General features: G+C 51.1%; 1 protein-coding gene across 2 annotated transcripts; it reads left to right on the plus strand.

Annotated features, from left to right (window-relative positions):
- Nucleotides 1–1,820: 1,820 nt before the first annotated feature.
- On the plus strand, nt 1,821–18,327 carry LOC123351656 (trypsin-like). Of its 2 annotated transcripts, XM_044991156.1 has the most exons (6): nt 1,821–1,890; nt 3,127–3,213; nt 11,183–11,339; nt 12,164–12,417; nt 13,198–13,334; nt 18,147–18,327. In XM_044991156.1, exons 2-6 carry the CDS (start codon nt 3,174–3,176, stop codon nt 18,297–18,299), a joined length of 741 nt encoding a protein of 246 aa, XP_044847091.1. In that variant the 5' UTR covers nt 1,821–1,890; nt 3,127–3,173; the 3' UTR covers nt 18,300–18,327. The 2 variants fall into 2 exon arrangements, with proteins under 2 accessions (XP_044847091.1, XP_044847092.1); XM_044991157.1 differs by lacking the exon at nt 1,821–1,890 and having other exon boundaries at nt 3,095–3,213.
- The last annotated feature ends 4,700 nt before the right edge of the window (nt 18,328–23,027 follow it).

Raw genomic sequence — 23,027 nt, forward strand, 5'->3', positions numbered from 1 at the left:
GTCAATGGATGAGGCTGAGGAACAAGAATAGACACTATTGCATATTACCCTGGCCTTGGTGCATTGCTCACTAGAGTGAGTGGGCATCTGATCTCACTCACGGGTGATTCAGTCCCTCGTCTGTTGCTTCCCCGCACAGATAACAGCAACATAAAGGATCTGTGCGGAGCAGCTGGTGGGCGTATTTCTGCTTCCCCATCCTGGGCCCTAATTTAAACTGGCCCCTCCCGATCATTATGGGAGCTGCCCTGAGGGAGTTCTGGATCATTCTTGTGACATCGCGCTGAGATGTGTCACTTGTGATGACATTCCCGGTGCCCTGCCACTGCTGAGCTAAGGTGTTATGCATCAGGTCAAACTCAGGTCAGATCCCTGCTCACTGAGCAATTGTCTCAGGCTCCCTGCAGACCCAGGCAGTGTTACTGAGTCAGGTACATTGGGGGCAGCTCCCTTCTCTCAGTGATGGGTTCAGGCTCTCTGCAGATTCAGGCAGTGTTACTGAGTCAGTTACGCTCAGAGCAGCTCCCCCTTCTCGGAGCAATGGGCTCAGGCTCTGTACCCCCAGGGGGGTAAGGGGACCTGGCTACTGTGTAAGTCCCCTGGGAGTGGGCAGGGCCCAGGTGAGGGGATGGAGCTTTTTCCAGCAGAAGGAGTTGTTGCTTGCACATTCCTGCATCCAGCCCATATCTGCTGGTTGAGCTAGTGTGGTGCTTTTAGAAAGTGAGGTCCATTTCCCAAGTGATGGAGAATCCACCCTGTCCCTAAGGACGTTGTCCCACTAGTTAATTGGATTGACTTTGGGGCAGTTCTTTCCCTGCTTTGTGCCTCAGTTTCTCCATCTGTACAATGGGGATAATGACACAGCACTCCTTTGTAAAGCACTTGGAGATCTACTCATGAACAAGTAGGTATTATTACTAAGGAGTCCTCGAGGGTCAGGTTCCTTGGGTTGATGGGGAAACTCCAGGCCTGGCTGGCCTGGCCTTGACATGAGCAGAATGGACCCAGAGAATTTGTGAGATTACAACATTTCCCCCCAAATTGGGCCAAAAAGTCAAATTTTCAACAAGCTTTTCAAACAAACACATTGGAAACAATTTCAGCTTGGGTCAACAGGAACGTTTTGCGGTGATTGTTTTGAAGCGCGTTTCGATTTCAATTGTTGTTCATGGATTTAGCCTTGTCTGTTTGTTTTCCAGCTAAATTAAATCCAAGTCTGAAAGGTAAAATTGTTGGGAGCCGAAAAACCCGACACTTTTCGTTCAGAAAACTGTCAAAACAGACAATCTGGTCTTTCAAAATCGGGAGGTTTGTCCCCAATCTCACTTTTAATGAACCAGTGGGTTTTTTGTTTTTTCTGTTGCAAAAATATGCTGGAAAAATCCCTCTCCACCTGCCCCTTCTGCACCTGGCCGGCCCCCATGGCTTGTAGAACCAGAGAAGGAAGAGCATGTGACTTCTTCCTTCTGGGAAGGATTAAGGATGAAGACTGACACACCCTGTCACTAGCAGCGGCTTCCTGCTGCCTCAGGCAGGACTGGAATAAAAGCCGGTGATGGGTGGGGAAAGAGGGAACTGAGATCGGAGCTGGTTCTTTGGAAGCTGCCTTGCCGGGTGTTGACTGACCCGGAGAGCTTAACTTGTGGGGAAGGGCAGAACACAATTATCCGCCCTGCTCCTGCTCCCTGGGCCAATCCACCCTATAGACACAGCTCCTGGAGGCGTTGGGAGGTTCCCACCTGGAGATCTTGACATTGTGTGATCCTCAGATTTGAAGGCAGATTTGACAGACCAGATCTCTCTTGGCCAGCCAGGAAGTCCCATTATAAAGCTACGCTGCGCCTGTCTCCATCAACAGATCGCACGAGGCTGCGGACGCCAGAGCTGCAGGTAATTCGCAGGCCCAGCCCGCCTGGTTCTCTTCTCTTTTGCTCTGCGGAACGGGGGCCTCTTTCTAACCTGTCAGGGCGCGTTGGAGCCATGATCAGAAATGACATGTGTGATCTCGACACAAAGGTTGTTGATTATGTGGTTCTGGGGGGAGCGGCTGGGTTTTTGTTCAGTGGTGCCACTCACTTACTGGTGTCAGATTCTGACCCTCTGGCGTGAGCTCTGGGGCTGAATCGGAGCAACTCCACTGGCGTCAATGGGGCCAATTCCCCTCTCACTCACCTGGTGTAAATCAGGAGTGACTCCATTGGTGTCAATGGGGCCGACTCCTCCCCCGCTCACCCTGGTGTAAATCAGGAGTGACTCCACTGGCGTCAATGGGGCCGAGTCCTCCCCCGCTCACCCTGGTGTAAATCAGGAGTGACTCCACTGGCGTCAATGGGGCCAATTCCCCCTCGATGACCCAATGTAAATCAGGAGTGACTCCATTGGTGTCAATGGGGCCAATTCCCCCTCGATGACCCAATGTAAATCAGGAGTGACTCCACTGGTGTCAATGGGGCCAATTCCCCCTCGATGACCCAGTGTAAATCAGGAGTGACTCCATTGGTGTCAGTGGGGCCGAGTCCTCCCCCGCTCACCCTGGTGTAAATCAGGAGTGACTCCACTGGCGTCAATGGGGCCAATTCCCCCTCGATGACCCAATGTAAATCAGGAGTGACTCCATTGGTGTCAATGGGGCCGAGTCCTCCCCCGCTCACCCTGGTGTAAATCAGGAGTGACTCCACTGGCGTCAATGGGGCCAATTCCCCCTCGATGACCCGGTGTAAATCAGGAGTGACTCCATTGGTGTCAATGGGGCCGAGTCCTCCCCCGCTCACCCTGGTGTAAATCAGGAGTGACTCCACTGGTGTTTACACCCCGAAGAGCGCGTGCAGTCAGGCCTCGGAGTGGAGGACGCCACCGCATGGCCTGGCCTGAACCCAACCACCTCTTGGCCTGTGGTTCACCGGGTCCCCGCCCTACTGGTTGACCAGACCTAGAGCGACCCTCACACTCTTTTCCCATTGGTCAGTGCTGAGATGCTCTGGCGGGAACCAATCAGAGCGCAGGATTCCTTGAGGGTGGCAGGCCTGCAAGGGTGATGGGCAGGGCTCAGGGGGCGGAGCCTGCAGTGGGGCGTGTCCTATGGGCCAATCCCCCAGTAATGATTCCTTTCCTCCTCCCCCCCCATAGCCCCTTGGCACACAGGGGCCTTCTCGGAGCCAGCAGCCCCCACCGGCATGGAGCAGCTGGGCATCGCATTGCTGTTGGTGACTGCAGGTGAGTGCGTGTGTGTCACCCCCTACTGGAGGGGATGAGCCCTGCTCTGTCGGGGGGGCGTGTCTGCACACTCGTGTGTTTCTGGCTGTGTGCGTGTGAGCGTTTGTGTCTGAGTGCGTGTGCTTGGGCGCGATTGTGTGTGTGTGTGTGCACAACCCTGTGTTTGTCTGTGTTTCTCTGTGAGGGCATGGGTGTGTGTGTGTGTGTGTGTGTGTTTGCGTTTATCTGCGAGCATGTGCAAGTGTGAGCGCGCGACTGTGTGTTTATCCACAAGTATTGTGCAAAGAAGACTGAGTGCGTGCCTGCACGGTTGGGCGTTCCATATTCTGGTGGTGTGCTGGTGTTTATCTGCGAAGGTGTGGGGCTGCGTGCGCATTGAATCACAGCAATGAGGGGCTGGATGGGACCTCGAGAGGTCAGCGGGTCCATCCCCCCCCACGCTGTGGAAGGAACAAATAAACGTAGACCATCCCGGGCAGGTGTTTGACCAACCTGTTCTTAAAAACCTCCAGTGACGGGTCTTCCACAACCTCCCTTTCATGTCGATTCCAGAGCTGAGAAAGTTGTTCCAAATATCTACCCTCCCTCTCCTTTGATGCAGACGTAGCCGTTTCCTTCTCATTCTCAGTTGACGCAGAGAACAGTCGATCCCCGTCCTCTTTAGAACAGCCCTTACCCTATTTGCAGACTGCAGAGGTGCACGGTTGTGTTTGAATGCACGTGTGTGAATATGCGAGCGTGGACGTGTGTGAGGTAGGGTTGCCAGGTGTCTGGTTTTCAACCAGAACGCACAGTTGAAAAGGGACCCTGGCAGCTCCGGTTAGCACAGCTGACCAGGCCGTTAAGTCTGGTCAATGGCACAGTGGGGTTACAGCAGGCTCCCTGCCTGCCGTGTCTCTGCGCAGCTCCTGGAAGCAGTGGCGTGTCTTCCCCACCCCCCCTTTCCTTCACATAGGGGCAGCCAGGGAGCTACACATGCTGCCTCCGCCCCAGGTGCCGGCTCTGCAGCTCCCATTGGCCAGGAACCATGGCCAATGGGAGCTGCGGGGGTGGCGCCTGCGGATGGGGTAGTACACAGACGCCTGGCCGCGCCTCCATGTAGGAGCTGGAGAGAGGTCATGCCAAGGCCGCCCGGGGGGGGGCAAGTGGGGCAATTTTCCCTGGGCCCCACAGGGGCCCCCACAATAATATAGTATTCTATAGTATTGCAACTTTTTTATGGAAGGGGCCCCCAAAATTGCTTTACCCCCAGATCCCCTGAATCCTCTGGGCGGCCTTGGGACATGCTGCTGCTTCCAGGAGCTGCTTGAGCTAATTGCTGCTGGGATCCTGCACCCCTGACCCTTCTCCCACACTCCAACCCCCTTCCCCAGCCCTGATCCCTCTCCCATCCTCTGAACCCCTTGGTCCAAACCCAGAGCCCCTTCCTGCACCCCAAACCCCTCATCCCCAGCCCCACCCCATAGTCTGCACCCCCAGCCAGAACCCTCCCCCCCGCTCCTGCACCTCAACCCCCTGCCCCCGCCTGGTGAAAATGAGCACCTGAGTGAGGGTGGGGAGAGCGAGCGACAGAGGGAGGGGCGGATGGAGTGAGTGGGGGCGGGGCCTCAGAGAAGGGGCGGTGCTTTGGAGAAGGGGTGGGGCAGAGGTGTTCGGTTTTGTGCGAGTAGAATGTTGGCAACCCTGGTGTGTGGGAGGGTGTATTTCTCAGTATCATCTGCAGGCTTGTGTGTGCACCCAGGTGGGTGTGTTTTCACGGCCAGATGGGACCATTGTGATAATCTAGGTTGGCCTCCTGCATCACGCAGGCCTGAAAACGGCACCCCCTAGGCTGATCTTTCTGTAAAAGGCCCCATCTTGATGTCAAAGTTGTCAGTGATGAAGAATCCTCAGGCAGTGGGTCCAGTGATTAATTGTTCCGGCTGATCAGAATGTACGCTGATTTCTGGTCTATGTGCACGGTTTTGTGAGACGGGGTGGGCATGGCTTTGCACTTTAAGCAGGTGCCTGTGAAGGAAATAAGGAGTCCCCCCTTCGAGATGATTTTAATTGCTAACGATCGATTGCAAACGGGAGCCAGGAAGGATGGCCCAGTGGTTAGCGCACAGGCCTGGGATGCGGTGGACGTGGCTTCAATTCTGCCCCAACACAGACATGGTGTGACCTCGGTTAAGTCACGTTGCTGCTCTGTGCCTCAGTTTCCCGTGTAGTAAGAAGAGGGCCTGAAACATAAGGCCTTGTATCAGAGGCCTGGTATGAGGCCTGAACTAAAGTAGTGATCAAAACGTTGGGGTCACCAATGTCGTCAGATGTTCAGCTGCGTGTGTGTGTTCCCTCCATATGCCATCCCAGCCTTGTACAGGAGACCTCAAACGAACCGCCCAATGACCCCAAAATCCGTTAAGGTGTGAAGGCACCGGGCCAGGTTTATTGTCAACAAAGCACAGTCCTAGCTCCCCAGATCAATGTCTACAGTTACACTAGCACATGTCTGCCCGTGACGATGGACCAGCTCAGTCAGTGGTGGGACTTTCCACTGCCCCCTCAGCTGGCCAAAGACACTCCCTCTGAGATGCCTCTTTATACCCCAGTACAAACAAGTTACGTGTTGCCACTGATATCTTACGGCGCCATCTGTTGCCTTGTACCTGTTGGTTCAATCAAAACATCTGTCTCTCATGCAGTCATCCTGACCTTATCTTTCAGATGGAACAGCATGTTCCTGTTATCTTTGGCAAGTGTGCTTGGCATCAGGGTGTTCTGGTACCACCCTTCTAGAATGTGTTTGCATGAGTGTCCCATGCCGAGCACCTCTGAGGCAATCCCGGCTTTACAATGGCGCCGGTGGCACCGCTGGCGCTGGGCCCATGCTCCAAAGGGGCCCCGGCACGGCATCTCTTCCCCGGGAAGCTTGGTGCTGCTGTTCCCGGGGCTCTGCCCTGCTGTTGCACTGCGGCCGGCAGCAACGCTCCCCGTCCCCAGCCTCTTCCCCAGCGTGTTGTACTCGCCCCTCCTCCTCTCACTCACGCCCTGCTCCCGATCAGCTGTTTGGGGGGGGAGGGAGCATTGCAGGCTGCCCCCTTTTCCCAGATCTTCCTCCCCATCCTTCTCCCGCTGCGCCCCCTGCCCGGCCCGGGGCCCCCTCTCCCCCTCAGCTCCCCCTCCCACTTCTCCACTCCTTGCTCCTGGTTCCCCCTCCTTGCTCCAACTCCTGATGGGGGCGAGGGACCTTGCACAGCAGCACCCGTGGCCTTCCTCCCAGCTCCAGCCTGGGCTAGAGTAGCCGCCACGCTGTCCCTCCAAGTCCTGGGGGCATCGGGCAGCTTAACACTAGGGAGAGAAATGCCCCTTCCAACAGCAGCTGCTGTCCCCTGAAGTGTGCAGGCATCGGGGGTCAGGGAGGCCTTAAGGTGGGGGTGCAGTGTTGACTCATCCCCCACCGCTGTAAGGGCAGAGGGGTAAGGCGCTATTGCATCACCAGCACTCACATGTTTTCTTTAGCTGAAAGAGGTCACAGGACTTTGCAAAAAGAGAGACGTGCTCGGCTTTCCCCTCCAAAGGAGAATTACTAAAGGGCAAAGTGGTGATGTGTTTTGTGAGGGAGGCCGTGGAAAATTCAGTCCCCTACCCCCATTTGTTCCTTGGCATTGAACATTTCATAACTTTCAGGAGAGAGAGGAGGAAGTGGAGAAGAGGCGGGGGCAGGGCCTTGGGAAAGGGGGTGGAATTGGGGCATCCCCCCCTCCAGCCCCCTGCTGTGAACGGCTCAGGGCAGGGGGCTGAGAGCACCCCCACAACCCCAGCCCACCTCCCCAGCCCTGACTCCTGCAACCCACCCCATACGACCCCAGCCCTGACTCCTGCACCCCCCCATACGACCCCAGCCCTGACTCCTGCACCTCCACACATGCCCAGGCCCCCCACCCCACACCCTATGCCCTGACTCCTGCACCCCCCACATCCCCACCCTGAGCACCAAATGGGAGCTCCTGCACCCTCCCCCCGCCACATACCCACCTGCACCCCACACACCGAATAGGAGCTGCCCCAGGTAAGCGCTCCACACCCCAACCTCCTGCCCCAACCCTGAGCCCCCTCCCTCATTCTAGCTCCTGGCCGGACCCCAACCCCCAGCCTGCTCCTGCACCCTAACTCCCTCCCAGACCCTGCACCCTCACCCTCAGCTCGGTGCAGAGAGAGGCGAAGAGAATGGGCTAGAACCAGGGAGAAGGTAGGTACCTGCTCTGTGTGGGCAGGGGTGAGGGGGGATCCTGTTTACCCCCTCCCCAGCCAGGGGCGGCTCTAGGATTTGTGCCGCCCCAGGCAGGGCGGCACGCTGCGGGGGACGCTCTGGCGATCGCCGGTCCCAGCGGCTCCGGTGAACCTCCCGCAGCCGTGCCTGCTGGTCCCGCGGCTCCGGTGGACCTCCCGCAGGCACGCCTGCGGATGCTCCACCGAAGCCATGGGACCAGCGGACCCTCCGCAGGCACGCCTGCGGGAGGTCCACCGGAGCCGCCTGCCGCCCTCCGGCGGGACGCCGCCCCTAGCGCGCGCCCCACTGTGGTTTTTGCCCCCAGCCCCTGCCTTGCTTCAGTCAGCAGGGACTAATCCTCCCCCCACGCCCCACATCTCACCCCGGCCCCTCCCTCGCTCCAGCTGGGGGACAATCCTTCCCACCATGCCCAGCTGTCAGGGTGGATAAAAATCAATGACTTTAAAAAAAAATCAGAATTTTTTAATTTAAATAGTTTTTCCCCTCAAAAATCCAATCTAAAGATACAATATATCATGGAATAGGGATTATAAATTCTGATTCTACAGTATGAGACAATATAGTCATGTCATGGTTAAGAAAAGTTTTGTAAATGAGTTCTAACAGTTCATGGCTTGTTATGCAGACAAAACTACACAGGATCGTGTCAGGGGACAAGGCAAAGATGCCACATTTATTATGATAACAATTTGATCTATAACCACTAGCTAATACCTTAATACTTACACACACACACACACACACACACCAGATTTTCTGCAGCTTCTGTATAGTTACCAGTCCTGAACATAGCTTGAGTTCCTGGGTTGAGTTCGCAGCTTGGGATCATAGCGTGTGGCGGCTAACTGGCCAGGAAAGCCGCACACAAGGAAGGGCTGGGTCTGTCCTCCCATGTTGGCAGCAGAACGTTACCCTTCCAAGTCTTCCATCTCACCCATCCTTTTTGTAGGCTTTAGTTTGAATCCAGAGTCTATAGGTCTTGCTGTGTCACGCTGCCTCTGGGTTTGGTGATTGATCACCCGTCAATTGCAGACCTGACTTTCAGCCTGGCTTTGATCTTCTTTCTATTGTCCCTTTGTTCTTTTCTTCTTAGGGTGGACTCTTCTTACTTTGCGGCAAAAAGTTCTGTGGCATCTTTGGGCTGGTCTACACTGGGGGGGGTATCGATCTAAGATACGCAACTTCAGCTACGTGAATAGCGTAGCTGAAGTCGAAGTATCTTAGATCGATTTACCTCGGGTCCTCGACGTCCGCTGCTCCCCTGTCGACTCCACTACTGCCGCTCGCTCCGGTGGAGTTCCGGAGTTGACGGGAGTGCATTCGGGGATCAATATATATCGCGTCTAGATGAGACACGATATATATCGATCCCCGAAAAATCGATCGCTACCCGCCGATACAGTGGGTAGTCTGAACGTACCCTTATAGACTAACAAAAATATTAGAGCATGAGCTTTCGTGGGTGAATCCCCACTTTGTCGGATGCAGTCTTCTTACTTTGTTAGGGCTCTTGTCTGCATCTTCAGCCGTTGGTGTTTGAACTCTGTTTCATCAGGACGGGCTGGTGCTGGAGGTTGATTCCATCATCCATCCATATCTCATTCACGCATCTAGACTAGACCAATACAATTACAGCAGGGTTTGCAAAAATGAAGGTTGCAGCAAGCTTTTACAAAATGGAGTAAGCGTTGTAAAATGGAGTTTGAATTACAATATGGCAAACAGTGAACAGAAGTAGACAAGTGTAGTGAATGGCAAATAGTGAACAGAAGTTACAATACTGAAACAGTGCAAGTCTCCCTGATTTAAGCAGGAATTGGACTGACAGTGAAACTTACAAAAGCAACTGGCTGAACAGCTATGGCTCTTAACAAGCGTCTTAATTGCTAATTAGCCAGTTATTGGGGTAACCAGCTTTCCGAATGAATGTTGTTTCATTCATAACACTTTAATATGAAGTTACATTAATAAAGTGGACAATTAAAAACAATTTCATTCATCAGTTCTACAGGCTTAGGGACCCATTCCTATGGGGTTCCACAGACTTCTGTATAGATTATTTAGGTTAATTTTTCTATCTACCCAATGGGACTCAGTACTCAGTCTAGAAGATACCATCACAGATGCTTAGTTTTGCAGTTCTCAAACTGTGGATTTGTGTCTCCAGAGGTAACATGCTTGTTAACAGCAAAAATGTTTTTAAATAAATGAATAATGTATAGAGGTGAGAAATAACAGACCTCAACTCTCTTGTCCCTCTGCAAATTTATGTATGCAGGGTCAATCCCTTATCTCTCTTTAAAAGTGAAAAGTTTCAAAAAGTTCATTGAACAGAAGATTGTTGGGGGCAGCATAGATCTGGATAAGGAGACGTCTGGAGATAAATGTGAGAAGTGAGGGACGTGGTTTTTTTTTTTTTTTGTTAAAATATTATGTTTGCTGTTGAAGGGAAAAAGTCCAGAATACTCAACGTTATTGTTTTAGTTAAATAAAACATTTTAAATGTCTGTCTGGTGATGTTCTCCTCCTCTCACAGCCTGGCAAGAAAATCCTCCAAATATTAACGATTGACCTGTTGAACTGGAGATAGTTCACCTCCTAATGACTTCATAAATATCTGCTTCAATTACCTTTGGTAAATGAAATAACCAAACACTCATTCATTTTCTGATATAGCTGTAAAACCAGACACCAGCTCCAGACACCAGCACGCCAAGCGTGTGCCTGGGGCGGCAAGCCACGGGGGGGCGCTCTGCCAGTCTCCACGAGGGCGGCAGGCAGGTTGCCTTCGGTGACATGCCTGCGGAGGGTCTGCTGGTCCCGCGGCTTCAGCGGACCTCCCGCAGGCGTGCCGCCGAATCCACGGGACCGGGGACCTCCCGCAGGCAAGCCGCTGAAGGCAGCCTGCCTGCCGTGCTTGGGGCGGCAAAATACCTAGAGCCGCCCCTGTGTAAAACTCAACTGAAAAGTTTTCAAAATAAATCACGGTTTAAAAATGTACCTTCTAAAAATGAAACCTACATCTATCTCTGAGTTGTGAAGACTATGTTTTAAGGTTATCACAACCAACAGGAATGGACTTTTATGTAGAAACCCATGATTAAATTGTGTCTTCCTGACTGGTGATTTAAATCAAATCCACCCTGCTGTGCTCTTGCCCCCGGCCTCTTCATTCCCCAGGGGGCGGGGACACAAATATGTTTGGCGTTGGGCCCACAAAAAGTTAATCTGGCCCTGCTCTGAGGAATGTGTGTTTTTTGCAATATCAGCCCTGTGCTTGCCAAAGTCACAACCTGACTTTGCTTCATGTCAGCAAAGTCTTGACTACTTTAGTTCAGGCCTCAGGCCTCATACCAGGCCTCTGATACATGGGCTTATGTTTCTGGCCCTCTTCTTACTACATCCTCTAATGTACAAAGGGGGCAATAGGGGTGAGGCGCCCAGAGGCTGCGGTGATGGTCGGGTCGGAGACACAAAAGCCGGGGGACTGAGCTGGCTAACGGCGAGGGCACGGTTTGGTGAAGTTTTCTAATTTCCACTGGCTGCACCTGGGGCGGAGTTGAATCAGACACTGAAGCAAGAGGAGGAAGGAGCTGGGGGACCCTGATCTGAGCTGGGGCTAAGCAGGGTAGCGCTGCAGCATCACAGAGCTTCCCCTCCCTCGCCAGTTGTGAACCTTTCTGCTTTGCCTCCTAGTGAGCAGCCAGAATGACCGGATCATCGGCGGCGCCCCCTGCACGCCTCACTCCATGCCCTGGCAGGCCGCCCTCTTTGTGGGCTCCCAGCTCAACTGTGGAGGGACCCTGATTGCCAGGAACTGGGTGGTCACCGCGGCCCACTGCCACGTCAGTTGGTAAGTGTGGGTTTGTGGGGGCGTCGGGCAAGGTGGAGAGGGTCTGTGTGTAGCTGAGTGATTGTAAGTGGGTGTGACAGTGCGGTTGTGCATGTCTTGGGAATTGCATGTCTGATTGTGAACGGGTGTGAGAGTGCAGTTGTGCGTGTGTGTGTGTGTGTTGGGAAGGGCATGTGTGATTGTGAGTGGGTCTGAGAGCATGGTTGTGCATGTTGTGAAGGGAGGGGGGTGTGATTGTGAGAGTGTGCTTGAGGATTTGTGAATGTTTTGGGACGGGCATGTGTGATTGTGAGTGTGAAAGTGCAATTGTGCATGCATGTATTTTGAGTAGTGTGTGATTGGGAGTTAGTGTGAGAATGTGATTATGCATTTATGCATGTGTTGGGGAGCACATGTGTGATTGTGATTGTGCAATTGTGCATTTGTGTGTTTGGGGAGAGCATGTGTGACTGTAAATTTTTGGGGGGAAGAGTGTATACATGATTGTGTACATGTGTGTTTGTAAAAGGATGTTTCTGTGCCCATGGGATTGTGCCTGTGTTTGACCACATAGCCACACCTAGCGATTTCTGCATCCAGCCCATATCTGATGGTTGAGCTAGCGCACCCTTAACTCCACCCCCTTGTGTGTGTACCCTTAACTCCACCTTCAGAGATTCGCGGATTCCATAGATTCATGTTCTACCCATCCAGCTTGGCCTCCTATATAGCCCAGGCCAGAGAACCTCCCCCAGGGATTCCAGCCCAACAACCAGTGCCTGGTTTCCACCAGGGACTAGGTTCCCCGCCCCACGCTTTTCTGACATGCGCCTGTTTCTCTGCAGCCCCATCGGCGTGCGCCTGGGAGAGCACAACATCAAGAGTCTGGATTGGACAGAGCAGCTGCGAGTCTCAGAGAAACTGATCCGCCACCCCGGCTATAACTCTGCCAGCAAGGACAATGACATCATGCTCATCAAATTGCTCACCCCGGCTAACTTCAACAAAAATGTCCAGCCCCTGGAGCTACCTACGAGTTGCCCCTCGTCCAGGGAGGAATGTGTGGTGTCCGGATGGGGAACAACAAAAAGCCCTCAATGTACGGTAACACCAATGTTGGGGGGCGGTCTTCGCTTCAAGGGGGAAGGAGCCAGCAGGTCGGAAAAACGAGAAAAAGATACATTACTAGAATTCTGAACAGCCCCCCAAATTTCTTCTTCTTTCTTGCCACATCCCTATTTGCTGCAGCAACTTCTGTGGCTGTTTCCCCTCAAAACTTTCCCAGGAATGTATTTATTTTGTTTTCTTTCAGCAATCGAGCATTCCTGAGGTTCCATTTAGAGCCATTGGGAAATTTGCCATCGAAATTGTATCCCCCCCCCACAGCGTAAAATTGGGTGGCCGATCAGTTGAAAATGTCCATGGCATGGGGCTGCTTCCTGGGAAAAGTTTGATTTGTGGTTGAAAAAAGGAGCGCTGAAAAACTTGCCAAAAACATTTTGGTTGGAAATTGGAGAAGGCTTTGGCCAAAAATGAAAGTTTGGGGCTAAAAATGAAACCAGATTTTGGCCAGAACCTGAAGGGGGTTTTGTTGGTGGAAAGTTGTAGATTTTGGGGGGGTGAAAAAGGAAAATTTTTGGCAAAAAAAACAGAAAAAAGTTCAGAGATTGTGTATTTCTTTGAGGAAAAGATGAAATCCCCCCCCCTCCATTTTCCAACTATCAATAGTTTGATTTACGAAAGGTTTATCTAAGTTAACGTGTGAATAAGAGACCCTACGTCCCTGGGGCTGCGTCCAGTGACCCCGGCCCGGGATCTAACTCTAAGACTTTCTCCTACTGACAAAATATCCATTGTGTTGTGTTGTCGTTTTTTGTAGTGTACTTCCCACCTGTTCTCCACTGTGGCAACGTGTCCATTTTCTCCCAGGAACAGTGCCGCAGTATCTACCCTCGCTACTACACCGAGAACATGCTGTGTGCTGGGGTGATGGAAGGGGGAATAGACGCGTGCCAGGTGAGGGGATGGCACAGCTGAGGGTGGGATTTGGGGGCTAGCCTTGTGCTCCTACTGCCTCGGGGGCAGCTGGTGCAGATATGGGACCAAGAGAGGGGAGAGGGAATGGGTGGAATAAGGTGAGACCAACTCAGATGGAGTCTTGAGTGGTTTTCAATAGAAGTGTAGCTTTCCAGGCCAGAACAGACCATTCTGCCCACCTGCAGAACCCAGGCTGGAAAACCTCCCGGGGGATTCCTGCATTCAGCCCATATTGGCAGGTCTAGCTAGAGCATCCGTAACTCCACCTCGTTGCGTGATTGCTCTTAACTCTGCCCAGTTCCGAGTTCTGATGGATGATTAGATCAATTAGCAGGGCCACCGGGGGGGGGCAAGTGGGGCAATTTGCCCCAGGCCCTCATGAGAGTTTTTCGGGGCCCCTGGAGTGGGGTCCTTCACTCGCTCTGGGGGCCCTGGAAAACTCTTGCGGGGCCTGGGCCCCCGGAGCTTCTTCCGCTCCGGGTCTTCGGCAGCAATTCGGTGGCAGGGGATCCTTCCGCTCCAGGAATCCTCTGGGTGGCCGTGTGAACTAGGGTGGAAAACTTCACCCACGTACTCCTGTATCAACCCAAATCTGATGTACACAGTTGCCTAGAGCTACATTAAGATGTGTGTTGTTTGCGTGAGCACCATTCACTGTGCAATCCAGATGGCTCTGGAGAATTGACCTGTTCTCTGCTATCTGGTTCTCTGCTCTCCGGGGATCACATTTTTCTAGCCCAAGAGGGTTAGAAAGCTACTTTATTTTTTAAATCAGAGCTGAAATTCTCCTACACTGACCAGGGCAATAATGGATTTTTCAGGTCTCTGGACATTCCAGAAAATCAGGAAAAAAAATCATTCCTGCTCCAACCACATATGAAAATTTTCATAATTTTTGGTCAATCAAAAAGTCCGAAAAAATAGCTTTGGGTCGAGGGGAAGGTTTCATTTCGACAACATCAAAATATTTCCTTTCAGTTGTGACTCTTTGTAACTAGGGTTAGTTTTAAAAGGAAATTGTGAAGAGCAATGTCATTGCGAGCCGGAAAATGGTCAGGTTTGGTTTCCAAACTGGTGAGACGACACATTTTGATGTTTCAGAAACGTTGGGTTAGTTTCTGTCCGTCTGAAACAACTTCGGTGAAACCGAGGTGAAGTCACAGAACGGTTCCGTCTCACCAAACCGCCACTTTTCACCGGAAGAAAGCTTTGTGCGAACAATTTTTGCTCAGCTCTCCTTGCATAGTCATAAAGTCATAGAGTTCCAGGCTACACGAGATCACCAGCCCATTTAGCCTCCTGTATATCACAGGCCATGAGCAACGATCAAAATTAAACCAAATTATTACAGCGAGGATCCCATGACCGGGGCCAGCTCCAGTTTTTTTGCTGCCTCAAGCAGTGGGGGGGAAAAAAAAAAGATAAAGCCACGATCGGCAGCACTTTGGTGGATGGTCCTTCCCTCCGAGAGGGACTGAGAGACCCGCCGCTGAATTGCCGCCGAAGACCCAGACGTGCCGCCCCTCTCCATTGGCCGGCCCAAGCACCTGCTTCCTGCGCTGGTGCCTGGAGCCGGCCCTGCCTGTAACTCTGGGAGCGGGGGGGTTAAAGAAAGCCCTGAATATCCTGAGCCTCACCAGAGTTTGGCAAGTCTGGAGGTGAATTCCCATGTTCTCAGGAACCCGGGACAAAGAGCAGGAGCGAATGAGTGCAATTATAATGGGTGGGACTTGCTTATCTGATTGTTGCAGTAGGATCTGAGTAGCTAATGAGCAGACATGTCTTGACAGGAGAGGGTTGGGGTAGCCCAGAGTAACCCCAGTCACAAAAACGATCCCATTGTGGCTGCAAAGACAAGAAGTTCTCTGAAATCTCCCTGTGCTCTGCTTTGGACAATGGAAAGGGAGCACAAACCTGCCACCACCTCTTGTGGTCCTGGGTGGGTGGGAGCTTCCTACAACAGCAAAAAGCCAGATCTTCCCATTCTGCCCCCATATCGGCAGCGTGGTCCACATGTTAGAGCAGGGGAGAGTAGGCGCTGGGGATCTGTGCTTCCCACTGTCTGTGAATTTAAATAGAAGCGGAACAACCACATTTCCTTCCCCCACCCCCATCCCCTAAACTGGGTTTGAAAATCCCAGCTCCACCTGGTGCGGCAAGTGACTGCGCTGCTCTGTGACTCAGTTTCCCCATCTCGGGTATAATAAATTTTTGGTTCTCTGGCATTTGGTTTGCCACCTGCTTCTCCCATGCCTAGAATCAGTGTAGCAAGGAGTCAGGACACCTTTGCTCTCTTCCCAGTTCCCACTGGGTTACCTTGGCCAAATCACTTCTCCCCACTCTGTGCCTCAGTTTCCCCCCTGCATAATGGAGAATAAGGGAACAAACACATGCTATGCCCATGCAAGTAGCCATCAAGAGACTTAGACAAAGGTGCTGGCTTAGAAGTCAGGACACCTGGGTTCTTTTGCCACCAGGTGACCTTGGGCAAATCACTTCTCTCTCCTTACCTCAGTCCCCCACCCCCTGTCTGCTTAGACTCCTTTTTTTGTAAAGGGGGGGGGGGGAATTGAATGCCAGGCACCCAGAACCCAAGTTGGCACCTTAACCATTAGACTCTTTTTCCTAGCCAGTTAGTGGCAACCTAAACGAAAGGCATTTTTGAATAATGTTGGCCTGTAGTTTTAAAGTGGTAGCAAGAATCCAGTCAGCGAGAGGGGCTGGGGAGTGTCATAATCAGGAATGAAGCAGAAGAGGGAGACAGAGCCACTTCCGAGGATAACGCCATTTCCATTATTAGAATAGAGCTCCTTGTTCAGCGTCAGAAGAAAGTGACTATGCACAGTACAGGTGGACACCAAACAGCTCGCAGCCCCCTCTAGTGGCTGCTGCGTGGGTTCCTGGTGCCCCCATCACCACGAACGAGCTATTTCCCTCCATCGAGATGCAGAGTCCTTGGACTGCACTCTTCCTGAAGATCGCCATCTAGTGGCAGACAAGAATGATACTGCCCCAGCTGTCGTTCCCTAGCTGTGCAGTCACTTCGGGGTCTGCTGATGAGGCTCAGAAGAAGCTAGTCATGTGCAACCCTGTGCGTTTGCATCACAGCAGGAAGGGGAATTTTGCTCCTGGCCATTGCTGCAAGGCCTCAGGGCCTCTGTTCAGCCACAAGGAGGAATTAAAGTTGCTGATGGGAAGAGCCATTTGGTGGGTCTTACAACACCCAGGACATGTGTTACATACTTTTGAGTGCCACCTATTGGCACCTTTTTGCCTTGACGAGCTATTTGCTAGGGCTGAGCGGAAATTTTCTATAGAAATGGTGAAAGTGGGTTTTCAACTAAACTAAGCTGATGGTGAAAAGCGTCTGCTCTGCTCTCTATGAAAATTTAATTTTTTTGGCGGCAAACCAAATGCCAGAGAAACAAAAATCTGGAAAGGCCACAGTGATGCTTCATAGGAGTTGTAGTTCAGGTAGCACATGTCCCTGTTCTCTATAGGCTGGACTCCTCAGCCAGACAACTTCTCCCATCATGCACCACAACCTAGGATTTCCATGATGCACCACCTCCCCTCTCCAAGAGTGGAGACCATGGTGCATCCTGGGAGGTGTCGTCCGGCTGGGGAGTCCAACCTATAGAGGAGAACATGAGGTACAGGTCTGTCGCATCTTACGTGCATTTAACATGCACGATTTCAGCTTTACGCGGTTGGCAAAAACAAAAAAAAAGAGAAAAATAACAATTTAAATACTGTTTCTGTTGTGCGGGCGATTCCGCCCGCCATTCAACTCAATGTCATTTTGACAATACGCGGTTTTCGCTTTACGCGATAACCCCGGAACGGAACCCCCATGTAAGATGAGACTCGCCTGTATCTGAACTACAATTCCCATGAAGTATCACCGGTTTAAAACAAACAAACAAAACTTCTTCACACAACGTGCAGTCAGCCTGTGAAACTTGTTCCCAGGGGATGTGGTAAAGGCCAAAAAATTTACTGGATTCATAAAAGAGCTTCTGGAGAAGTTCATGGAAGATAGGTCCATCAGTGGCTATTAGTCAAGATGGTCATGGATGCAACCCCATGATCTGGGGGTCCCTCAGCCTCTGACTGCTAGAAGATGGGCCTGGACAGCAGGGAATGGATCACTCGATAATTGCCCTGTTCTGTTCATTCCCTCTTAAGCATCTGGCACCAGCCACTGTCAGACGACAGGATACTGGGCTAGATGGACCATTGACCATTTTTATGTTCTTATGTTCTTTCCAGATGGAACTATAATGGTTTTCAGGCAGTTGGTCCTTTGCCAAATTTTCACAGCCAGCAGATACTTTTCTCCAAAATTTACGTTAGTCAAAACCCCAATTTTCCATCGAAAAGCGGTTTCTATGGAAAATGTCCCTAGCAAATAGTTCATCAAGGCAAATGGTGCCAATAGGTGGCGCTTAAGGGTATGCAACACGTGCTGGATGTTATAACACCAGCGCGTCGCTTCCCATCATTTCCGAGTTGAAATATTTCAGTTGGGGCCAAACTACTTCGGTATTTGAATTTTTGACGAAGAAAATCAAGAAGTTGGGTGGGAAACGTGGGCAAAAGTGAAATTTGTTATCATTTTCGTTGATCGTTTCTACTGGAAAAGATCCGCCTTTTCGGGTGTGCTCTGCTCTGTACCCATAGAGCAGAGAACTCTTGTTACGGCGTTGTAGATTCGATAATGTTGTTTATGAGGTGCATTCTTGCCTGTCGTTCTTGGCTGTGATGTAGTGTTGTCTTGTCTCCTTCTAGGGAGATTCCGGGGGACCCCTAGTCTGCAACGGGAAACTCCAGGGTATTGTGTCTTGGGGGACCCAGACATGCGCACTGCCCAACAAACCAGGTGTCTACATCAGCGTCTGTAAATATGTCGACTGGATCCGGGAGACCATGAACAACAACTGATCCTCAGTCCCTCAGGAGACCACGGTATCCCTCCCTCTCCGACCTGCGCTGCTGCATAGGGTCCATACAGTGCCATTGCAGGCGCATTAGCCGGATTGTCCCTCCTGGCTCTGTGCACAGATGTTAAATAATAAAGGCCCTCTGCTGCTGGGAGCAGTTAGTTCACAGATGCACCACATGATTTCATGCCTTCTTCCTAGTGTAGCACCATGCCCTGTAAGTGTAACTCTTCACTGCAGCACCTGGGTGCCTCACAATCGCCAATGTCTTTACCCTCACACACCCATTTGAGACAAGCAGGGCTAGTCTCCCCATTATATAGCTGGGGAAACTGAGGAACAGAGCAGCTAAGTGATTTGTTCATGCTCACGCAGGAAGTCTGTAGCAGAGCAGTGACTTGAACCTGGGTCATCCCGTGCTCCCCTTCCCTGTCAGCTGGTTGGAAAAGTGGGTCGGGTCAGAAATGGAACGTTCCATGGGAAAATGCAGAACTTCCCATGGGGGAAGATTCCAAAGTGTGGGTAAGCAGGAAACAGCTATTTTCTCTTTCCCCGATGGGTAGAAAATGGGACAAAAGTTTGTGAAAGCTCCCTCCCGCTTTCTCATTCTTCGGTGCTGGCCAAAGTTGGGAAACAATGTGAGACAATAGGTTTCCTCCTGCATTTTCTTTCTTTTTTTGAACGTTTTCCCACTGGGAAACAGACATTTCCTGGTGGGAAAATTTCTCCCCTCTCCAGTGCGAAAAATCTGTTGAACACCAAGATCCATTGACTTTGGACCAGGCACTGTGTGGAGACACATTTGATCCCAGGCTCCCAGCGTGCAAACCCTCTTTGCCATTTCACACCGGGCCAGTATCTCTGACCCAGCAGTGCTGGGCTCAGCACAGGAACCTGGAGGTGTTGGGCAAATGCAGATTGAACCTTGGAAGAGCTAGTCCTGCCAGAAAAAGAAAAAGGAGGCACCTGAAACTACAACTTTCATAATGCACCATGGTGGTTTAGCAAGGGGGGTGACTGCGGTACATCATGGGAGCTGTAGTCAAACCATGGTGCCTGGCTCACAGAGGAAAATGAGGGTACAAGGCACCTGAACTACATTTACTTACTTATTTCCTGTTTGAACTAGGGCAGATCTTTTAGGAAAAAAAATCCCATCTTGACTTAAAAACAGCCAGTGATGGAGAATCCCTTTCGGTCCTTGGTACATTCTTTCAAGAATCAATTACCCTTCCCATTAAAAATATAGCATCGTATTCCTAGTCTGCATTTGTCTCCCTTCAACTTCCAGCCACTGGATCTTGTTAGATCTTAGCTAGATTGAAGAGGCCTCCATCATCAAATTTCTACTTGAGGGCTGGGATCACATCACCCCTTAACCTCCTCTTTGTTAAACTGAATAAACCGAGCTCCTTGCGTGTGTCCCTATAACGCATGTTTTTGAATCCTTTATTCATTCTGGTGGCTCTTCTCTGCCCCCTCTCCAACTGATCATCGGCCTTCTTGAATTACGGACGCCAGAACTGGGTGCAGTATTCAGTGCCAAACACAGCGTTCCACTCCATGAAGGAGACAGCATGCAGTTTTCACACCGCTTAAGAAAAGAGACAGGAGAGGCTCATGCAGACCTTTGAGGCTTGTATAATCCTCATTTCGCTTCCGTGCATGAGCCCCTGTATCGCCAGCCCGGAATGGGCAAAAATCACGAGCTCGCGTTTAAAAATCACGCAATCTGTACAAAAATAATAAATGCCGGCTCACCAGCTCCGGCGTCTACATTACTGAAGGGAAGCGGGACAACGGCAGAGGGTGCAGAGAAGAGCCACGGAAATGATCCGAGGGCTGCAGAAAAGGCCAATGTTAGGGCTCCCCTACCCTCCCTTGGTTCTTGTCACACAGACAGAAAGCAGAAGGCCAGAGTCCAAAATGCGATGTTTATTGGGGTTAACAAGCAAACATATCCATCGCTCTGTACAGCAGTAGAGCCTTTTCCCTTCCCCCTCCTCCTTCTTAATAGGCTTAATTATACCTGTAGTGCCCGCCCCCTGGTCCCACCCCTTACAATTGATGGTCATGTTCCATTTTGGAGGGTCTTGAATCTGGGGGCGGCGGTACCACCTCTTTTGTACCCCATGGGAGGGGTAGGGAGTGAGGTTATGTACCGGCCATGGCCACCTTTTCTGTGGCTTTTAGTGTTTCTTATACCTCCCCCCGCATCGCCTTCGCCCCTCCCAGCTGGTTGCTTGACCTTGTCTTGGGAAAGGCGTTATACAGTCGTATAGCAAACTCCCACCACATCCAGCAACACTTTAACTCTCTCTTATCTCCCATCAGAGGGGGAGCCACGTTAGTCTGGATCTGTAAAAGCAGCCAAGAATCCTGTGGCACCTTATAGACTAACAAACGTTTTGCAGCATGAGCTTTCGTGGGTGAATGCCCACTTCGTCGGATGCAAGTAGTGGAAATTTCCAGGGGCAGGTATATATATGCAGGCAAGAAGCAAGCTAGAGATAACAAGGTTAGTTCAATCAGGGAGGATGAGGCCCTGTTCTAGCAGTAGAGGTGTGAAAACCAAGGGAGGAGAAACTGGTTCTGTAATTGGCAAGCCAGTCACAGGCTTTGTTTAATCCTCAGCTGATGGTGTCAAATTTGCAGATGAACTGAAGCTCAGCAGTTTCTCTCTGAAGTCTGGTCCTGAAGTTTTTTTGCTGCAGGACGGCCACCTTAAGATCTGCTATTGTGTGGCCAGGGAGGTTGAAGTGTTCTCCTACAAGTTCTTGTATATTGCCATTCCTAATATCTGATTTGTGTCCATTTATCCTTTTCCTTAGAGACTGTCCAGTTTGGCCGATGTACATAGCAGAGGGGCATTGCTGGCATATGATGGCATATATTACATTGGTGGACGTGCAGGTGAATGAACCAGTGATGGTGTGGCTGATCTGGTTAGGTCCTGTGATGGTGTCGCTGGTGTAGATATGTGGGCAGAGTTGGCATCGAGGTTTGTTGCATGGATTGGTTCCTGAGCTAAAGGTAATAAAAAAGGTAATAATTGGAGATATACCAATCTCCTAGAACTGGAAGGGACCTTAAAAAGGTCATTGAGTCCAGCCCCCTGCCTTCACTAGCAGGACCAATTTTTGCCCCAGATCCCTAAGTGGTCTCCTCAAGGATTGAACTCACAACCCTGGGTTTAGCAAGCCAATGCTCAAACCACTGAGCTATCCCTTCCCCCATTACTAGAGTTACTATGGTGCGGTGTGCAGTTACTGGTGAGAATATGCTTCAGGTTGGCAGGTTGTCTGTGGGCGAGGACTGGCCTGCCACCCAAGGCCTGTGAAAGTGTGGGATCGTTGTCCAGGATGGGTTGTAGATCCCTGATGATGCGTTGGAGGGGTTTTAGCTGGGGACTGTAAGTGATGGCCAGTGGAGTCCTGTTGGTTTCTTTCTTGGGTTTGTCTTGCAGTAGGAGGCTTCTGGGTACACATCTGGCTCTGTTGATCTGTTTCCTTATTTCCTCGTGCGGGTACTGTAGTTTTGAGAATGCTTGGTGGAGATTTTGTAGGTGTTGGTCTCTGTCTGAGGGGTTAGAGCAGATGCGGTTGTACCTCAGTGCTTGGCTGTAGACAATGGATCATGTGGTGTGCCCAGGATGGAAGCTGGAGGCATGAAGGTAGGAATAGCGGTCGGTAGGTTTTCGGTATAGGGTGGTGTTAATGTGACCATCACTTATTTGCACCGTGGTGTCTAGGAAGTGGACCTCCCGTGTAGATTGGTCCAGGCTGAGGTTGATGGTGGGGTGGAAGCTGTTGAAATCATGGTGGATTTGTTGCATATTCTCACCAGTCTCTAAGGAAAAGGATAAATGGACACAAATCAGATATTAGGAATGGCAATATACAAAAACCTGTAGGAGATCTTAAGGTGGCCATCCTGCAGCAAAAAAACTTCAGGACCAGACTTCAAAGAGAAACTGCTGAGCTTCAGTTCATCTGCAAATTTGACACCATCAGCTCAGGATTAAACAAAGCCTGTGAATGGCTTGCCAACTACAAAACCAGTTTCTCCTCCCTTGGTTTTCACACCACTACTGCTAGAACAGGGCCTCATCCTCCCTGATTGAACTAACCTCGTTATCTCTAGCTTGCTTCTTGCTTGCATATATATACCTGCCCCTGGAAATTTCCACTACTTGCATCCGACGAAGTGGGTATTCACCCACGAAAGCTCATGCTGCAAAACGTCTGTTTCTCTTATCTTTCTGCATTGTACTAAAACACCCTATCTGGTTGCAGGCAAAGCAACACCCAGAGTCTTTGTTCCTTGGTCACTATGTCAATAAGGATATAAGGCACCAAGAATTGCATTTTTAAAACCACAAAATTCAGACGGTCAGCGGATCAAAGAGAAGACTGGATGTTTGCCTAGAAGAGCTGCTCTAGGAGTGATTTTGGGGGCAGTGTTACACAGCAGGTCAGACTAGAAAATCCTAATGCTCTCTTCTGGCCTGGGGAATCTCTGAACATGGATCTTGGCGTCTTGACAAACCCAAGTTATTGAGCTCCAGGTGGGGTAACTCGGTGGAATGTATTGGCCTGGTTGCTCTGCAGGAGGCCAGATTAGATGCTGGTCTTCTGACCTTAAACTCAGTGAATCAGTTATTTCTGTAGAACCATAGAAATGTGGGGCTGGAAGGGACCTTGAGAGGTCATCAAATCCAGTCCCCTGT

The sequence above is a fragment of the Mauremys mutica genome, chromosome 17, assembly GCF_020497125.1.
Source record: "Mauremys mutica isolate MM-2020 ecotype Southern chromosome 17, ASM2049712v1, whole genome shotgun sequence".
NCBI classification, from domain to species: Eukaryota; Metazoa; Chordata; order Testudines; family Geoemydidae; genus Mauremys; species Mauremys mutica.